The 17,221-nt window shown below is 35.3% G+C and overlaps 1 protein-coding gene across 1 annotated transcript in view; it reads left to right on the plus strand.

Annotated features, from left to right (window-relative positions):
• Positions 1 to 17,221, plus strand: part of srrm3 (serine/arginine repetitive matrix 3) — a 73,167-nt gene that overhangs the window by 42,269 nt on the left and 13,677 nt on the right. Inside the window, exons 3-10 of the mRNA XM_026240615.1 lie at positions 2,780 to 2,869; positions 5,122 to 5,250; positions 5,530 to 5,607; positions 6,234 to 6,302; positions 9,178 to 9,213; positions 9,773 to 9,823; positions 10,333 to 10,440; positions 11,612 to 11,792. Coding sequence (XP_026096400.1) covers positions 2,780 to 2,869; positions 5,122 to 5,250; positions 5,530 to 5,607; positions 6,234 to 6,302; positions 9,178 to 9,213; positions 9,773 to 9,823; positions 10,333 to 10,440; positions 11,612 to 11,792 — 742 coding nt within the window. The remainder of the gene's footprint in view (positions 1 to 2,779; positions 2,870 to 5,121; positions 5,251 to 5,529; positions 5,608 to 6,233; positions 6,303 to 9,177; positions 9,214 to 9,772; positions 9,824 to 10,332; positions 10,441 to 11,611; positions 11,793 to 17,221) is intronic.

A 17,221-nucleotide genomic window follows, 5' to 3' on the forward strand; every position in this document is an offset into this window, starting at 1 on the left:
TGTAAATTTAAAATAAAACTTAATTGCATGGAAAAAATATAGTATTATTGTTCAAATAAAACTGAATTTTTAATGATTCGATTTACAGCACCTTCACAAGTTGAGTAGAAAAAAAGCAAAAATACACCCAATGTATGTGTTATTCATTACTGCGTAGATGTAGAGAGAAATTGTGCATCTCTGTCTTACTCCATCCTGATTTGAACAAATAATGACGACTTCCAAACTCCCTTCCCAGGAGGACATGAATGTAAAATTCCTAAAGGAAAATGTACAGAATAAAGTCTGAAGTGAATTCAATTTTTTTTTAATCATCAGTGATCATGAGCTTATTAGAAAGACATTAGAAAGGAAAAACTAAAAAAGTGTGTGGGTTCTGTGTGTTCTACCCACTGTCCTCATATTGCACAAAAAAATACAGAAATGCATTTTTATCTTGTGTGTGTGCGTGTGCATATGTCGTAATGGATTTGATAAAGCAGCATTATCTCCAGCCCCTCCAGCACAAGCTTTTATAGCAGGAAAGTTTGGCTTCTTCACAAACACGCACATCATCTTCCTCATGCACCGCTGTGTGCAGCTGCTCTGGGCAGAGGCTGATAAACCTGCTGTTGTGATGCCATACATTACCAGCTCAACTGAATGCACAATGTTTGCCCCTGGTTACACCAGTCTACTCTCACCAGACAGCAGGTTCAGGTTTCATCAGCCGCTGTGTGAAAACCTGCTCATTTCCAAAAAATAGTGATCTGCCCTTCTGTCTACTGCCTCTATAGCCCCCTTCCTCAAATCTTGTCCTGGAGGTCCGATGCTCTGCAGAGTTTAGCTCCAACCCTGATCAAAGTCACCTGCCTGTGATTTTTAATGATCCCAAAGACATTGATTAGCATTGATTAGCATGCTAAGGTGTGTTTGATTAGGGTTAGAGCTAAACTCTGCAGGAAATGGATCTTGAGGTCCAGATTTGAGGAACCCTGCTCTATAGTCATTATTTAAACGACTTTTTTTAATGTTTTTGAAAGAAGTCTATTTTTTCATTAAAGCTGCATTTGACTGAAACAGAGCAGTGTAAATCATTGTGAAATGCTCAAGATTTGACTCGCTGTTGAGTTTAGCATTTAGATAGCATTTTGGTGAGCTACTGTAATGCATAAAAATGCACAGCACACACAAAAATTAGGGGAAATAGTCATTATTTAAACTATATTTACATTACCGGTCAAAAACTTGTGTATTTTTTCATAAAAGCTGCATTAATTTGATCAAAAATACTGTAAAAACATTAAATTACAATTTAAATGAACTGTTTTTCCATTTGAATTTATTTTAAAATGATATTTATTCCTGTGATAAAAGCTCAATTTTCAGGATCTTTACTCCAGTCTTCAGTGTCACGTGATCCTTCAGAAATCATTATTTTATCCTGATTTGCTGCTCAGGAAACATTTCTGATTATTATCAATGTTGAAAACAGTTTGTGCTTTTGTGGAAACCATGATACATTACCATTTAAAAGTTTGGGATTAAATTATTATTATTTTTTTTGCTTTTATTCAGCAAGGCCACTTTAACTTGATAGAAAATGAGAGTAAAGACATTTATAATATTGAAAAAGATTTCTGTTTCAGTAAATGCTGTTCTTTTGAACATCAAAGATTCATGAAAAAAAAGCAGTTTCCACAAAAAAATTATGCAACATTGAACCTGATTTCTGAAGATCATGTGACACTGAAGACTGGAGGAATGATGCTGGAAATACAGCTGCGCATCACAGGAATAAATTACAGTTTAAAATAGGTTTAATTAAAAAACTATTATTAGAAATAGTGGCTGGCCCAAAACAGACAGGAGTGGAAGACTTTTGTTGCTGCCCTACATGCCAAGGGCATAACGGGGAGTAAGTAAGTAAGAAGTAAATTAGAAATTGTATTAATTTTAGAATATTGCAGTTTTTACTGTATGTTTTATCTGATTATTGCTTAGAACAAAAAAGACTTGCTTATTACAAATTTTTGACTTGTAATGGAACTATTGCAATGCTTTTTGTTATTATAATAACTGAAACTTCTCACATATTTCACCTCATATAGATTTTTTCTTCTTCTTTTTTTCACTCATCTTGTTGCGTATAACAATATGAATTTGATGAAAGAAGGGTGCACGTCTGTGTGACGCCACAACATGTTGTGTACATAGGCAGCCGGTTTGGAACAGGATTTCAATTCCATCTCTTTATGCACAGTATGGGTTCAGATGTTATCAAGCGCACACTGTTGTCTGTGTGCTGACTGTCAAGTCACCTTTGCCACCCACAGATTTCAGAGTGTTTCTCCAGTCCGGCGCCCCCTGCAGGCAGCTGTGCGCCTCTGAAACCACATTACAGTCGATCCATGTGGCAGGACAGTCTCTCTCTCTCTCTCTCTCACACACACACACACACACACTAATCTTGTTTCCTGATGGATACGCTCTTGAGAAAACGAGAATGGCACGTTTAATATCCAAACCCTTAGAGTGGCCGAATGTTTCCATGCTGCATTTATTCACACATTTTTAGCACATCTCTGAAAGGGGCAAGATTAAAACTAGACTTTTACACTTTCTGAAGACATTGCAGGCGGTGACCTATGCAAAAGTTTTTTTGGGTGGTTGCTGGCTTGGCTCCATCCATCAGTGTTTGCTGGGATTTTTTTCACCTGTTTTATCATCAGTGAGTTAAAATCACTCCTTAAACCATGTTCTGTTGAGGAGATTTGACTGTTTATATTTTTATTTGCAGATATTCCAAAGAAGAAATCCAGCAGAAGGTCGGAACGTTTCGGCAGATGCTGATGGAGAAGGAGGGTGTGATAACTCGAGAACGTCCACCGTGAGTCAATCAAACGAGCAAACCATTGATCCGCTCTGATCTTATTTTCCACATGTAATTGAATAGAGTGTGTGTTTCCTGTAGAGACAGTATCAGATAGCGTTTGTGTGTGGCATTGTCTTCCTGTGATTAATGATAATGCTGACCAGCACTGATAGAAACACACATCTCAGAGCCAGAATGGACACTGCATGTTTAATTGATAAATGTACATTAAATACAATTTACGAGAACTAGAAACACTTTAATATATTTAACTCGATGGAAAACCATTTAGCTAAATAATGCAATGCAGAAATGCTGCGTAGGAATTGAAATGAATCATTTCTCTTTCTAGTTCATTTACACAAACTGTCTGAACAAACTGATTCACTAAAATTAATCTATGAGAAGTGCATTCTCTATTTTTGTAGCTACCTATAAACACAAATTTAGCACTAGTGCATCAAAATGAAGTGCAATTCATGAACATTACATGCTTTAGCTATGTAGTGGATTTTATAATCGAATGTTGTCATAGAGGATCATGGGAAATGTAGCTTTGTTGCCTGTAATATAAAAATAAGCCATACGTTGGCTTAGAAAAAGTCATGTTGAAATAGGTTTATCAATTAGAAGTTGTGTTTGGCCTCATATAGTCTGAATGTGTTTGTTTCTGCAGGTACACATACAAACTTTCTTATAGCTTGTGTGTGCAAGTCCTTTATCAGCACAGAAGGAGATGATTTAATACTCTCTACAGATCATAAATGACCCTGCGTTAATGCCATAGCACAACCCAGAGGAAACCTCAGTGACCGTACATCACCTCCTTCACCCAGAGACCAATCTAATAAAAAAGCCTTTTCATCTTAAACCTAACCTCCTGTTCTGGCCATTCTGCACACAAGAACTCTGAGCCTGAGCCGTTATAGCGCCAGCAACACAACATTTCTGCTACTGTATATCTAACAAATCTTCTGTTCTAGCAGAGGACCCTTATGCTGTCATTTAACCCTTCCATTCTGTCACAAAACCCTTGTATTGTCATCTAACCCTTCTGTTTTATCACAGGACACTTATGTTTGGATTTAACCCTTTTGTTCCTTCATAGGACCCTTACAGTATGTTGTCATTCAACCCTTTCTGATCTGTTGCCGAACCCTTGAATAGTCATTTAACCCTTGTTTAATCAGAGGACCTTTACAGTATTTTGTCATTTAACCTTTGTGTTCTGTCACAGAACCCCTGTGTTGTCATTTAACCCTTCCTTTTCATCACAGGGCCCTTATGTAGTAATTTAACCCTTCTGTTCCATCATAGGATCCTTACAGTATGTTATCATTTAACCTTTCTGTTCTGTCACAGAACCCTTGTGTTGTCATTTAGCACTTCCTTTTCAACACAGGGCCCTTATGTCATCATTTAACCCTTCTGTTCCATAATAGAACCCTTACATTGTCATTTAACCCTTTTTTATCATCATAGGACCCCCCAGTATGTTGTCATTTAACCCTTCTGTTCTGTCACAGAACACATATGTTGTCATTTAACCCTTCCTTTTCAACACAGGACCCTTACATTGTCATTTAACCCTTTTTTATCATCATAGGGCTAACAGTATGTTGTCATTTAACACTTCTGTTCTGTCACAGAACCCATTTGTTGTCCTTTAATTCTACTGTTTCATCAAAGAACCCTTATGTTGTCATATTAACCTTCTTTTAAATCATAGAACTGTTAGGCTGTTAGCACTTTGGCAGAAGAAGTATGGTGACATTTTTCACTGTGATGAAGAAGCTGATAATTACAGTTTTAGATAAGATCGACTTTAGTAGTGGAATGCTAATTTATTTCATCAAGACACATGTTAGGAAGGATAATGAGGATAAGTTGAGGCTTTATAAAAAGTGAGTGTGACAGAAACATAGATCTGTTAGAACCTAGCCAGGAATTCTGTGAGGTTTCTCATTATCACACTATATTATCACCTTTATTCTGTTTCAATTACATTTTTTTAAAGAAGAAAAATGGTTTTGCTCATAGGTTGCCCTTTCATTGACCAACTTTTTTTTAAAATCCTTTATAAAAAATGAAAATGAGCCATGAGGTGACAAACATTGGAGTATAGAGTAAAATGAACATACATAAGAATAAAATGAAGACTTTCAAATCTGAGCACAGACATTGCAAGTCTGAGTCAGAATAGCTCATTGCTGCAATTTAGACCAGCGCAGGTAATGACCTTTGACCTTTACCTCCTGTATGCACAGGGTTAAGCTGCTTCCTGACGGGAATGAAGATCATGTGGAAAATGCTGTGTACGTCGAGGGCTATGAGGAAGACTATGATTGTGATGGAGAATATTACGAGCAAGATTCAGCTGCCTACGATGACTGCAGGTGAAAACTGAGGAAGAAGCTCTGATATCAACACCTACACGCTGAGAGATACTGAAAATTAATTAATAAAATAAATCCAATTAATACTGATTTCAATTGACATAACTTTATTTAATAAAGACTATTGAAAACATCTCATTTAAGCATGTTAAATGCAAAATAACTACACTTCTTGCATTATAGTCACTAAAGCTCAATCCAGTGGTTGCTGCTGTATGCAAACATACAGGAAACACAGGACAACAACAACTGCAAGCCATTACTTGTCTTCTTCTCTAGATCCAAGAGGAAATCCAGCAGTTCACCTTCTCCTCGGCCTAAAAAGAGGAAAAAGAAGAAGGCAAGAAGACACAGCCGGTCAGTTTGCTTTCTGTGATTTAATGCAATGCAGCATCATGTATTTAAAACTCATCCAATGTATACTGTGCATAGTTTGCAAATGAAAGTGAAATGTGAAAGTGACGTGACATTCAACTATGGTGACCCATACCCAGAATTCATGCTCTGCATTTAACCCATCCAAAGTGCACACACACAGCAGTGAACACGCACACACACACACACACACACATGTGAACACACACCCAGAGCAGTGTGACAGATGTTCTGTATGCAATGCATATAATACTTAAATAACCTAAGACACCAGCCAAACGAGCATTACCAACAGAAACCCTGTGTGCAGCAATGCAGTGAGCTAAAAATGAACCTTTAATTGTCAGTGTGATCTCTCACATTGATTTTTTGAGCCAAAAAATAGAAATGTAATATTTAGAGGTTTGTTCAGATCACACAAATTCTAAGTATAAGCAGAAGTACTAATAATTCATGACATGTTTCATCAAGAAACAGAGTTTGAGGGTGAAAAGGGTCATGAGGAACATTTAAATAGGATTCAGTGAGAAAATGGAAGAAAATGATGGAAATGTGCTTGTGTGATATTTCATCCAGCAGTATTGTTGTTGTGTTTGTGTGACCCTCAGAGCTGACAGCCCATCTCCAACCCGCAGAGACAAGAGGAAGAAAAGCGGAAAGAAACACAAGAGAGACAGGTATGTGTGTGTGTGTGTGTGTGTCATATCAGGACACAACTCTGTATAATGACATGGGTATGACACAGGTATTACAAGGAGAGGGTGACTTATGAGGACATAAAACCTGTCCCCAATTTTTCCAAACACTTATAAATCATACAGAATGAGTTTTTTTGAGAAAGTAAAAATGCACAAAGTTTCCTGTGAGGGTTAGGGTTAGGTGTAGGGTTGGTGTAGGGCCATAGAATATACAGTTTCTACATTATAAAAACCATTACACCTATGGGATGAACACACTTTACACAGAAACAAACATGTGTGTGTGTGTGTGTGTGTGTGTGTGTGTGTGTGTGTGTGTGTGTGTGTGTGGTTATTAACTCACACAGGTATACATCATTCACTGATCAATTAACACTGATCTCCCTGCCTGTATTCATTAGATCATACTGTATACTGCAGTATGCAAAGTTTCAGTATTCATAACACGCATATGACCTACTACATTAATCAAAGTGTGCATTATACACAAAACACACTACACACTACATTTCCATTTCTAATTACCCAAATATACTGACCATAATATTATTAACTTCTATTTTAAATATTTTTTATCACTTTATTATGTCTTCTTGACCTTTTATTTGCTTAGATTTCCTTTGATCTGTTCAATGTTTATGCACAAAAATGGATTAAAAATGCAAAATAACATGCATTTTTGATCAAATTGAACATGCAGAGATCATGTGACAACAACGTTGCAGTGATGCACATTGTTTTACAATCTTCTTTATATAGTAGGTACTGTATATATAACTACTACTTATATACTTTAGGCGGCACTTTTGTTTTCTGAACATATAGTCTCAGAGTCTAATTTTAATATTTGACAAAATAGAAACAGGCTCTTTGAAAAATAGCTCGGGCAGATTTAAACTGTTCAAGTTCATATTTAATATCAGCATTTGTATTTGTACTAGAAGCATCAAGGATTAGAACAAACTCAACTCAGTGTCCAAAAATAGCTCCAGACATGAACAAGAAAAGACCTTTCTGCATTCATCAAATATTCATGATATTATGTCAGAAATATCTGCAGTATTTTGTGGGACATGTCAGCATTTAAGATGCTTCGGTTTCTGTCTGTATTTTCATTATTATGCTTAGTTTTTATATCTGTGTATCAATATATGGGTTTCTTCTGAGTTTCCACTTGTCATGACCTCTACTCTATTAAAATTCATAAGGCAGTTTTTCAACAGTGGTCTATTTTGAACATGCTATATGATTCTCTGTATAGTGGTCTTGACATAGAGTTAGCAATGCGCTAGCAAAACCAAGGGTGATGTATTAAATTCCCAGGAAGCTCATGCTGATATAACATAAAGCTTGTATGTAATGTGGATAAAAGCATCTGCTGAATGAATAATTTATTCTGAATTTCCGGCTCATATCAGTTTCATATAACCTCTTAAGTGTTTATTCAGTTTTTACTTCATGCATTTGGGCTTTTGCCCATAGTGTGATTTATATATATAGATATTTTATAAATAAATGAATATATAAATAATATTTATAATATAGTTAACACACTTGATGAAGATACCAACATGCTGCATATTCCTTCATTTCCATGCAGTCTCCTCTGTACTGGACAGATCATTTTTATTCGTCTCAAGTTTCCCTGGTAGCTTTATTACAGCTTTCTTCATGAAAACATGACAGGACTGACGGATGCTAGGATGCTTGTGCATCTGTTTGTGTCTGATGTATATAATAGTGAACACATGGTGGATCCTGGTGTAGATGTCTTATCACTGCAGCTTCAGTGCTGTCAGACGGGGTGTGAGGGGAAAAGTGTGAAAGAGAGATAGAAACTGAGCGTAGAAAGTCAAGGATTTCAACTTTCAGTATAAATTTAAAATGTGGTATATGCGGTCTTATTCTGTGTTAAATAACCCAAAAAATCTACAAAAAACCCAGATCTTCCAACTAAGGCAAAATTTGGTAAGACAGATATTTTAACCATTGTCTTTATCACAACATAAAAATGTATGGATATTTAAATCCCATTTAAAAATGAATGTCTCTGGAATTAGATATCAAATATTATTTAAATGCCACACCATCTTTTCTTTTCACTAATAGCACTTCATTATTTTTGCTCAGTGTCTTTTAATCAGCTGGTATTCGTTTGATTTGTAGTGGATGTCTGAAGTCAGTTATCCTTGATTTATTAATGTGCAGCAACACAGGATCTATCGTTTTATCATTTCAAACCAAACAAGCTTATTTTTGTCAAGTATTTTGATAGAAAAGCATGATTGTGCATCTTTCTTAACTCTTTCCACGCCAGCAGTTTCATTCTAGCTTCATGCATTCTTTTTTGTCAACACTTGAATGTGGGTAAGTTTCATGAAAAAGCAACAGTTTGAAAAAATAAAATGCTCTACTACATTTAAATATCGTTTCTGGTCCTATACCACTTCCTGGATGGACATTTAATCTGGTAATGTGCAGGCAGTTTTGATTTATATGCTGTTTAATATTTGATGATTGCATCATTGTACAAATTTATCTTTTTACAAAAGCAATAATTTGTTTCGGCTTCAGAGATTCAGTACTCTTTCAGAAGATGTGTAATAGCAACTTCTAACATATACTGTAACAGTGAAAACACAGAAAGCTGGAAACTTCCATCAATGGCGGGAAAAGAGTTAACAATAGATGTTTTTTTATATATTCCAGTATCTAATGCATGACATTCAGACATATAACTCTGATTTCAGTGTCCAAATACTGAATGCCGAAGACTTAAACTACAAAATCTACTACAGCAGCAGTTCTGTGGTAGTCATAATCTGATATCTAACCCAACATTTCTCTGTGCCAGGTCCACATCTGGCTCAAGGAGGAAGAGGAGACACAGGTAAACATCGAGTTAACCTAAGGTCCTTTAGATTTTATGGTTTGAGACCTACGCTGAGTTAGTTTTGCAGAGCCAACATCCACTTTAGAGTTTTTTCAAGAGCCATTCATTGACATTTAAAGTGACCAGCCACAGTTCATTTTGCTTGTATGTGCTGTTTAGGGGTGGATAAATAAAAAAATCGATGATACTGCAGTAGTAGACTGGCCTAGAAAACATTTGATCAATAGCAGTCTCTTTGAATAGCTGTACAAACAAAATTGAAGAAAATAGCATAAACGTGAAAATTTAACAGACATCACTCAGAAAACAAGGCAGAATATGCAGTTTGCACTTTATTTAACCCAAAAGAGTGCATATTAGTACCTTAAATGTAGATGTTAGTACCTAAATTTTGCTTTGTAGTACCATTTGTACCCTTTTTTCTGAGATTTTAGTGTCTTGAACAAGAATTGTGCACTGAAGCTGCGACATAATTGAACATAATTCTGTTTTGATTTGAAGACTTTACTGCTCCACACATAAGCTCTATGTGTATCGTATTGTTTTCTCCTTTCAGATCTGGGAGCCCCAAAAACAAACACAAAGACAAGAACAAACAGAAGAAGAGGTGAGTGAGGTTTATTCCGCCGTTTGCTTTTCTAAAAATTCTCAGTGTACATAATTATGCTTTCATGCATCATAAAGCCTCAGCTTGACAAAGAAAATCCATTGCACTGATTACAGCATTTAATGATTCAATGATATTAATGCTCTAAGCAATCCGAGTTGTGATTTTCCACTTGGGATAGCAACCATTCACGACACCTTAGCAATGAGCTATCACTGACAGCTACTTGAAACGTTTTAAAAACATAGCATAGCAACCCTAGTAAACATCTATAACATCCGTGCAACCACCTAGCAGTGCACGGAAAACCAGTCAGAACTTTTAAGCAACTGTCAATCCTTGCAAACAACCTGCAACCCCACAGTGACCATCTGAAGCAGCAGAGAAAGCATCTAGTAACTCGTTCATTCGGCCTGCACTGAGATGTGCATGGACTGTTTATGAAAGGAGTGTGAGGTGTATGATGAAGCGGTGTGTGTGAAGTGTGTTTGTGTGTGTGTGTCCCGCAGGTGTTCGGTGGAGTCTCCCAGCAGGAGTTCTCAGCACAGAGGCAGCTGTTGTAGTTCCCGCAGCGGATCCGTCTCCTCCACCGCCAGCGTCTCTAAATCACCCAGCAGGTGCGGCTTATATTCGGCATCTTATCTCCATTACACAGGCCCTCCGACAAACCTCCTCTAACATACATTTACTTTGGTGAACATAGTTTCTGCCAAAATATCATGGTTACTACAATAAGACTGTGGTAATGAGGTATTAGTCACCACTTTCATCTCAGAAAGGGAATGAATCACAATGACAGATAGACAGAAAAGCTTCTTACATTTAGATCCATAGTCATTTATTATGACTTTACTGCACTGACTATGGCATGGTTAAACTGTGCGGACCTACATTTCAAAGCTCAAGGCTGCACTTATCTGATAAAAAATACAATAATATTGTGAAATAATATTAAAGTTTAATTTAATTAAGTTTTTTTTTGTTGAAACCATAATTCATTTTATTTTTCAGGATTCTTTGATGAATAGAACGTTCGGAACAATTTTTTTTTTTAAATAGATATATTTTTTAACATTATAAATGTCTTCTCTATAAATTTGTGAATGCTGAATAAAAGTATTAATTTCTTCTTAAAAATATATAAATATCAGGGATTTTTTAAAATGTGATTTCCAGAATAATTTTTCCCCTCCTGCAGTCCATAAAAGTGTTTTTTTTTTTTTTTTAGTTTTAGAGCATCTTCAACATCTGTAAATTCAGTTTTAAAATTCTGTATTGGTCAATTTCATCTTGACTGTTTTAAAAAAATTGATTTGCAAGATTATAAATTCGCAATTCTGAGAACATATCAGTCTTTCCCTCCCCTCAAAATTGGACTTTAACTCACAATTTTATATCACGCGAAAGTTTATATCATGCAATTCTGACTTTTTTTCTCAGATATAAACTCACAGTTGTAAGTTATAAAGGCAGAATTGTGAGGAAAAAAGAGAATTGCAAGATAAAAAGTCACAATTACCTTTTTTTTATTCAGTGGCGGAAACTGGCTTCCATACATTTTTTATTATTTAAAGTGTGAAGCCACTTAATTTTAATAAATCTTTCAACAAATAATACATTATATGCTAATTAATTTTGCTTCTCAAAAAAAACGTGTCTTCATTTACGAATGTGTAGATATTTAAATGAAAAATAGTAAGACAAAAATACTGAATAAGAAAATGATTTTCAGCAGTGATCTGTGCTGTCATTATACTCAATCCTTTCCAATCTGACCTCTCAAACCAGATCAAGTACAAAGTGCAGAAACGACAGGCACAAACAGGAAGGAAGTCACTCCAGCCACAGCCCACCGCCGTCCCCCAGCGCTGACCAACCAATCACGTGGCAGAATGGCAACCACAGCGTCCGTGTACGCAATGGCAAAGATTCAGGAGCCAATCACATGGAGGGGAATAAAGGAAATGATGTATGTAGTCTCCTCTACTTTACCTTCATGTGTTCTCTGCCGTTTACACTAATAATCACACACACACACACACACACACACACACACACCAACTGATTCAGTCATATCTGTGTGAGCTATATCTCTGTATCTCTTTTCCCTCTTTGGCTCCATTCCATAAGTTTTTCGGTTCTCAAGCCATTTATGTGTTTGTTGGGAAGGGTTTTTGTTTTGTCAAGACATATTTCCATTATTTTCTGTAATAATATCATGCTTTATTTCATGCACAAGCCATGTTGACTTTTTACGTTCTAGAAAGAGAATGAATGGAAATATTGAGGATCCGTTTAAAAAAAAAAAATTCTTACAGAGGAAACTAAAATGCAACCAATCGTTTTGCATGTGAGATTTTATGGAAGTGAAATTTACATAAAGCATCTATTGCTAATAATTCAATGTTATTCAGCTGGTGTTGGATAACATCTTACGAAAGAGACATTCAATGCCTCAACCAGATTAATTATAGACATTTTGGTAACACTTTTGCTTCATTTGTTAACATTAGTAAACTAAACAAGTTTACGCGGACTAACAATGAATAAAGTAAATGGGTGCCATCAGAATGAGAGTCCAAACAGCTGATGTTTGTAAGAAACAAATCCATCGTTTTAAAAAACTGACTAAAATACAAGTCCATAATCCATCTCCTGTTGTCTCTTTACCACAAAAAGTTAAAACACTGTAACGATAGATTTGTTTCTAACAAAAACACAGCTTTTGTCTTCTCCAGATGTTCACTGATGGACTGGAGTGCTGTGCATTATTGTGGTGTTTTTATCAGCTGCTTGAACTCTCCTTCTGACGGCACCCATCCACTGCAGAGCATCCACTGATGAGACACTAATGCAATGCTACATTTCTCCAAATCTGTTACTATTAAGAAAAAAGATCATCTATATCATTCTTGGGTGAAACAATAAAAAAAAGATGAAAACTGTTGCTAGAGAGTTTTAATACTGTGAACTAACATGAACAACCAATAACTAATTGTATTTCTATTAACCAACATTAACAAAGATTAATAGATGATTAAAAATAAGTTGCAACAACTAATGTTAACAAATGAGAACTTATTGTAAGTGTTACTGCTATTTTAAATATCAGTCTACACCTCATAAATAAATCATCTACAAACATTTTTTGTTTTGTAGGTTTTTCTTATCTTGTACATTTTATTGTATACCACAAAATGTCAGCGCTGTGTATTCAAAGACAGTGAGGAATAAATAGCGGCAATCATCTTTTATATAGTAATAACCAGTGTTGGGGAAAGTTAATTTTAAAAGTAATGCATTACAATATTGCGTTACTCCCTAAAAAAAGTAAATAATTATGTTACTTAGTTACTTTCTAAGGAAAGTAATGCGTTACGTTACTAAAATGGGATTAGATTCATTTGTGTTGTTTAAAATATTTAATTATTGCAGGTTTGCGTCATATTTTGAGTTTGCATTTCACTTTTAATTTACTTTGTTGAATAATAAAAGTTTTTTTTTTTTTGCGAGTGGGATGAATTAATGCACATGCACATTTAGTCTAGAACTACATCATGTTCACACAGCGCACACAACCTCTGTATTATCCTTTTTGAATATTTTCTTGTACATTAAAAAGTAATGCGTTACTTTACTAGTTACTTGAAAAAAGTAATCTGATTACGTAACTTGCATTACTATCCCCAACACTGGTAATAAAACCACATTAATTGTATTTGTGCTGAAAAGGACAACAATGTAATGTAATGTAAATTATGCATTCATACAGTCACACAGTGTCTAACATGGTCACAGGATGTCAGTTATTCAGATAAACCTGTGTTTGGAGATATATCAGATATTTGGTCATACTTTCTGTATCTGGGACGGTTTGCATGCAGTTTTTCAAAAGTTCTCATGCTCTCTTTCTCTCTCTTTTCATTTGCTGAATTCATTCCTCTGTTTAGTTGATTTCTTGACCTCTATGAATTCACATGATCTCTTCCCACAAATAAATGCCCAAACTTTTCTGTCTTGTTTGTGTAAAAAGCACTCATATGATTTGGAACTGGACCGAGTAGATTAAATGGGTATGTCTACTAGTTTTTCTTGTCAATACAGTTGAAACTCTTATTTTCTGCTCAGTTTTACCATAGCACTCTTTTCCAGATGTGTATCAGGTGTTTTAAGAGCCAACGATCTGTGACCTGCAATCAGATCGTCCCTTATTATTGATCAGTTTCTGTAATGTAAGGTGAAGAACTATTAATCAAGAGATGGTTCTCATAGCTAATCCTTTTTTAGCCAATCAGCTGTCATTCCTGGTTCTGCTGAGAGGATGAATGAGTCTGAATGTTACAATCACAGATAGGAAATATCTGGATGCTTAGCACCGCCATCTTGGAAAGGTCAATGGATTGAAACATTATGTAGTCCTTTATAAATAGATTATTGTATTCTTCAGTTTATGGAACGTGTTTAAGGTTAGGATTGTATAATTTCAATAAAAATACATTATTATTATTTATATAATTATAAATATTAGCTATTTAAAAAATATATTATTCAATTATTATGTTTTAATCATTATTATATTGTTATAATAATTATACAAATTAATTTTTATTTTATTAATAATAATAATTATTATTATTATTACATCCATAAAACATCATATTTTTGTTCATTGTTCAGAGCCTCATAGCTTTAATTATAAACTTTGTTGACCAAATTGTTGACCAATAAAATATTGTTATTTATTTGTTTGTTTACAAAATACAACAACAACTTTTCTGGCACTAAAAAACTGATATTTTTGGGTAAATATAGAAATGCCAGTTTGGACATTATGATTTTGCATTACATTTTCTATGTTTGTTCATTTTATTTATTTATGCTTTAATTCAAAACAGAGCTGTATAATAGCTGTACAGAGTATTTTATCAATACTCATGTTGATACATTTTTAATTTTATACCATCTTCAATAAGCAGAATTATATGGTGGTGCAATTCATATTGACCTTTCCAGTACGGTGGATACAGTGGGGCTCGAAAGTTTGCAAAATCTGTGAAAATGTGAATCATTCTCAAAAAAAATAATAAGAGAGATCATATTAAATGCATGTTATTTTTTTTAGTACTGTCCTGAGTAAGATATTGTACATAAAAGATGTTTACATTTAGTCCATAAGACAACATTTTTTTTTTATAAATTAAAAATTAATAAAATAACCCCATTCAAAAATTGGGAAAAACTGAGTATTGTTCTTCAGAAAAATCTTTAAGGTCCTGCAGATTCTTCAGTTTTCCAGCATCTTTGCATATTTGAACCCTTTCCAGCAGTGACTTTATGATTTTGAGATACATCTTTTCACACTGAGAACAATTGAGGCACTCAAACTCAACTATTAACAAAGGGTCAAAAATTCACTGATGCTCCAGAAGGAAACAAGATCCATTAAGAGTCGATGAAAATGGCCCAATTTTTCTTATTTTGTTGAAATATAATTTTTTCAAACAAGGGACTCATGCACAACCATCAGAAAACAGAAAGACAGTCGTTGATCATCCAGGTAACAGAACACAGTACTAAGAACCAAGGGTTCCCAAACTTTTAAATGGGGTTATTTTATTAATTTCTGCATTTTCTTTTGTCTTATGGACTAAATGTAAACATCTTACTCAGGACAGTAATAGATAAAAAATAACATGCATTTAGTATGATCTCTCTTATTTCTTGAAAATTATTCACATTTTCACAGATTCTGCAAGGGGTTCCCAAACTTTCGAACCCCACTGTATGTTGATGTATTGTGGTAATTAGAATGGTTGCCAATTTGGTAATGCTTGTAATTCTGCATCATTCCACAAAATCTTTGTCCAAAATCATGCGCAAAAAAGCTGTTTTGGGCCAGTTAATGTATAGCGTCTATATCTGTGGTCACAACAGGCTACAGATTCATGAATTCTCTCTTGGGTAAAGGCTGAAAAGTCTCCACTGACAAGAGCTGGTTCAGTGCCACTGGTGATATCAGATGGTTTTCATCGACATGGTTTCTAATGCTTACTCCACACTAGCACTCAATATGTATAAATATACTTTCTTATTGTGTAACTAGGGGTTTGTTTCCTTCCTGTCAGCATTTGAGTGGTGTAATCTACGTCTAGATGTGTGACAGGGACAAACGGATGCTCTGTAAACATTAGCCGACAGCAAACTACACTAACTAGGGTCATTTAGTAAAGTTGTTACACTAAAAGGGACCCAAGCCATTTGGATTCTCTTCCTAAGCGAATGTGGCATCTTTGCATCCTTTGTGAAGGACTTTTGACAATTGCTGAGAGCAAAAATCTACTTTTAGTTTTAGCAAGTGCCAACAAACAAGCACTAAATTCTCATTGCACAGACCGATTGATAACGATACGGCTTAACGAACGTGACTGGGGTCCCTTTGAGATGTTAGTCGTCCATCCTAGAAGTGACCACCCTCCACCCAACACCCCTCTCCCTTCACCCGTTCATCTGTGCTGTCCATTGTCCCGACATGCTATCTCTTTTCCCATTAAACCACATTGCGCATGCATGGCCATTGATATTTACATTCCTTCTAGCAAATTGGATTTGTTGAGAATTTGTCGCACCCTAACGCTCCTTAACGTACGATAGGATGTGGCTGCACATGTGTCCAAGCGAAAAAGACAGCAATTAATGTAGATTGCTTTGGGGGTTTCTTATTTCTGATTTATTTTGTTTTGGGTTCTTTGTCGTTTTTGATTTCTCCTTTTGTATGTCCACTATTTTTTGGTTTCGTTTTGTTTCGTTTTGTTGGAATTGTCTCCTTTAGTCTGTGGATCAATTATCTTAGCCTGGATACTAAAAGAATTCATTGTCTTTTTCCCATTTCGCTGCGGAGAATTTTCCTTTCTCCTTTTTGTTTTTCCTTTTTCTTCCTTTGTTTTGTTGATATTGCATACGTGTCACTGATTGAAGCGGAAGGTAGGTAACGCTCTGCCTACGCACGTGGAGAATGTGACAAGCACCCTAGCTTGACATCAGTGTCTCTCTCTGTCTTTCTCTTTGTTTAACTGAGGAAAACCAAAGGTTGGCGGGTTGTTTTCATTGTTTTCCTTTTAGAACTGTTTGCTCTATTTTCATTCTCTTTTTGTTTCAATCTGAAATCTACCTTTGCTTTCATGCTTCAGTATTCAGTACACTGCCCTCCCCTCAGGTCCATCTCTTGTCTGCGTTTTATTTAATTTTTCTTATTATTTTTCAGTAGAATGCATTTCCTGTCTGTGCCGCATTCCTTTTGTCTTTGGTGAAATGGTACATGTCATATGATTTGGTCACTTCCCTCTTTTTAATTTTTTTGGATACACAAGGGCTGTTTCTGAAGTATCTGGGGTTTACGTG

This window comes from Carassius auratus, linkage group LG30F (genome assembly GCF_003368295.1).
Source record: "Carassius auratus strain Wakin linkage group LG30F, ASM336829v1, whole genome shotgun sequence".
NCBI lineage: Eukaryota > Metazoa > Chordata > Actinopteri > Cypriniformes > Cyprinidae > Carassius > Carassius auratus.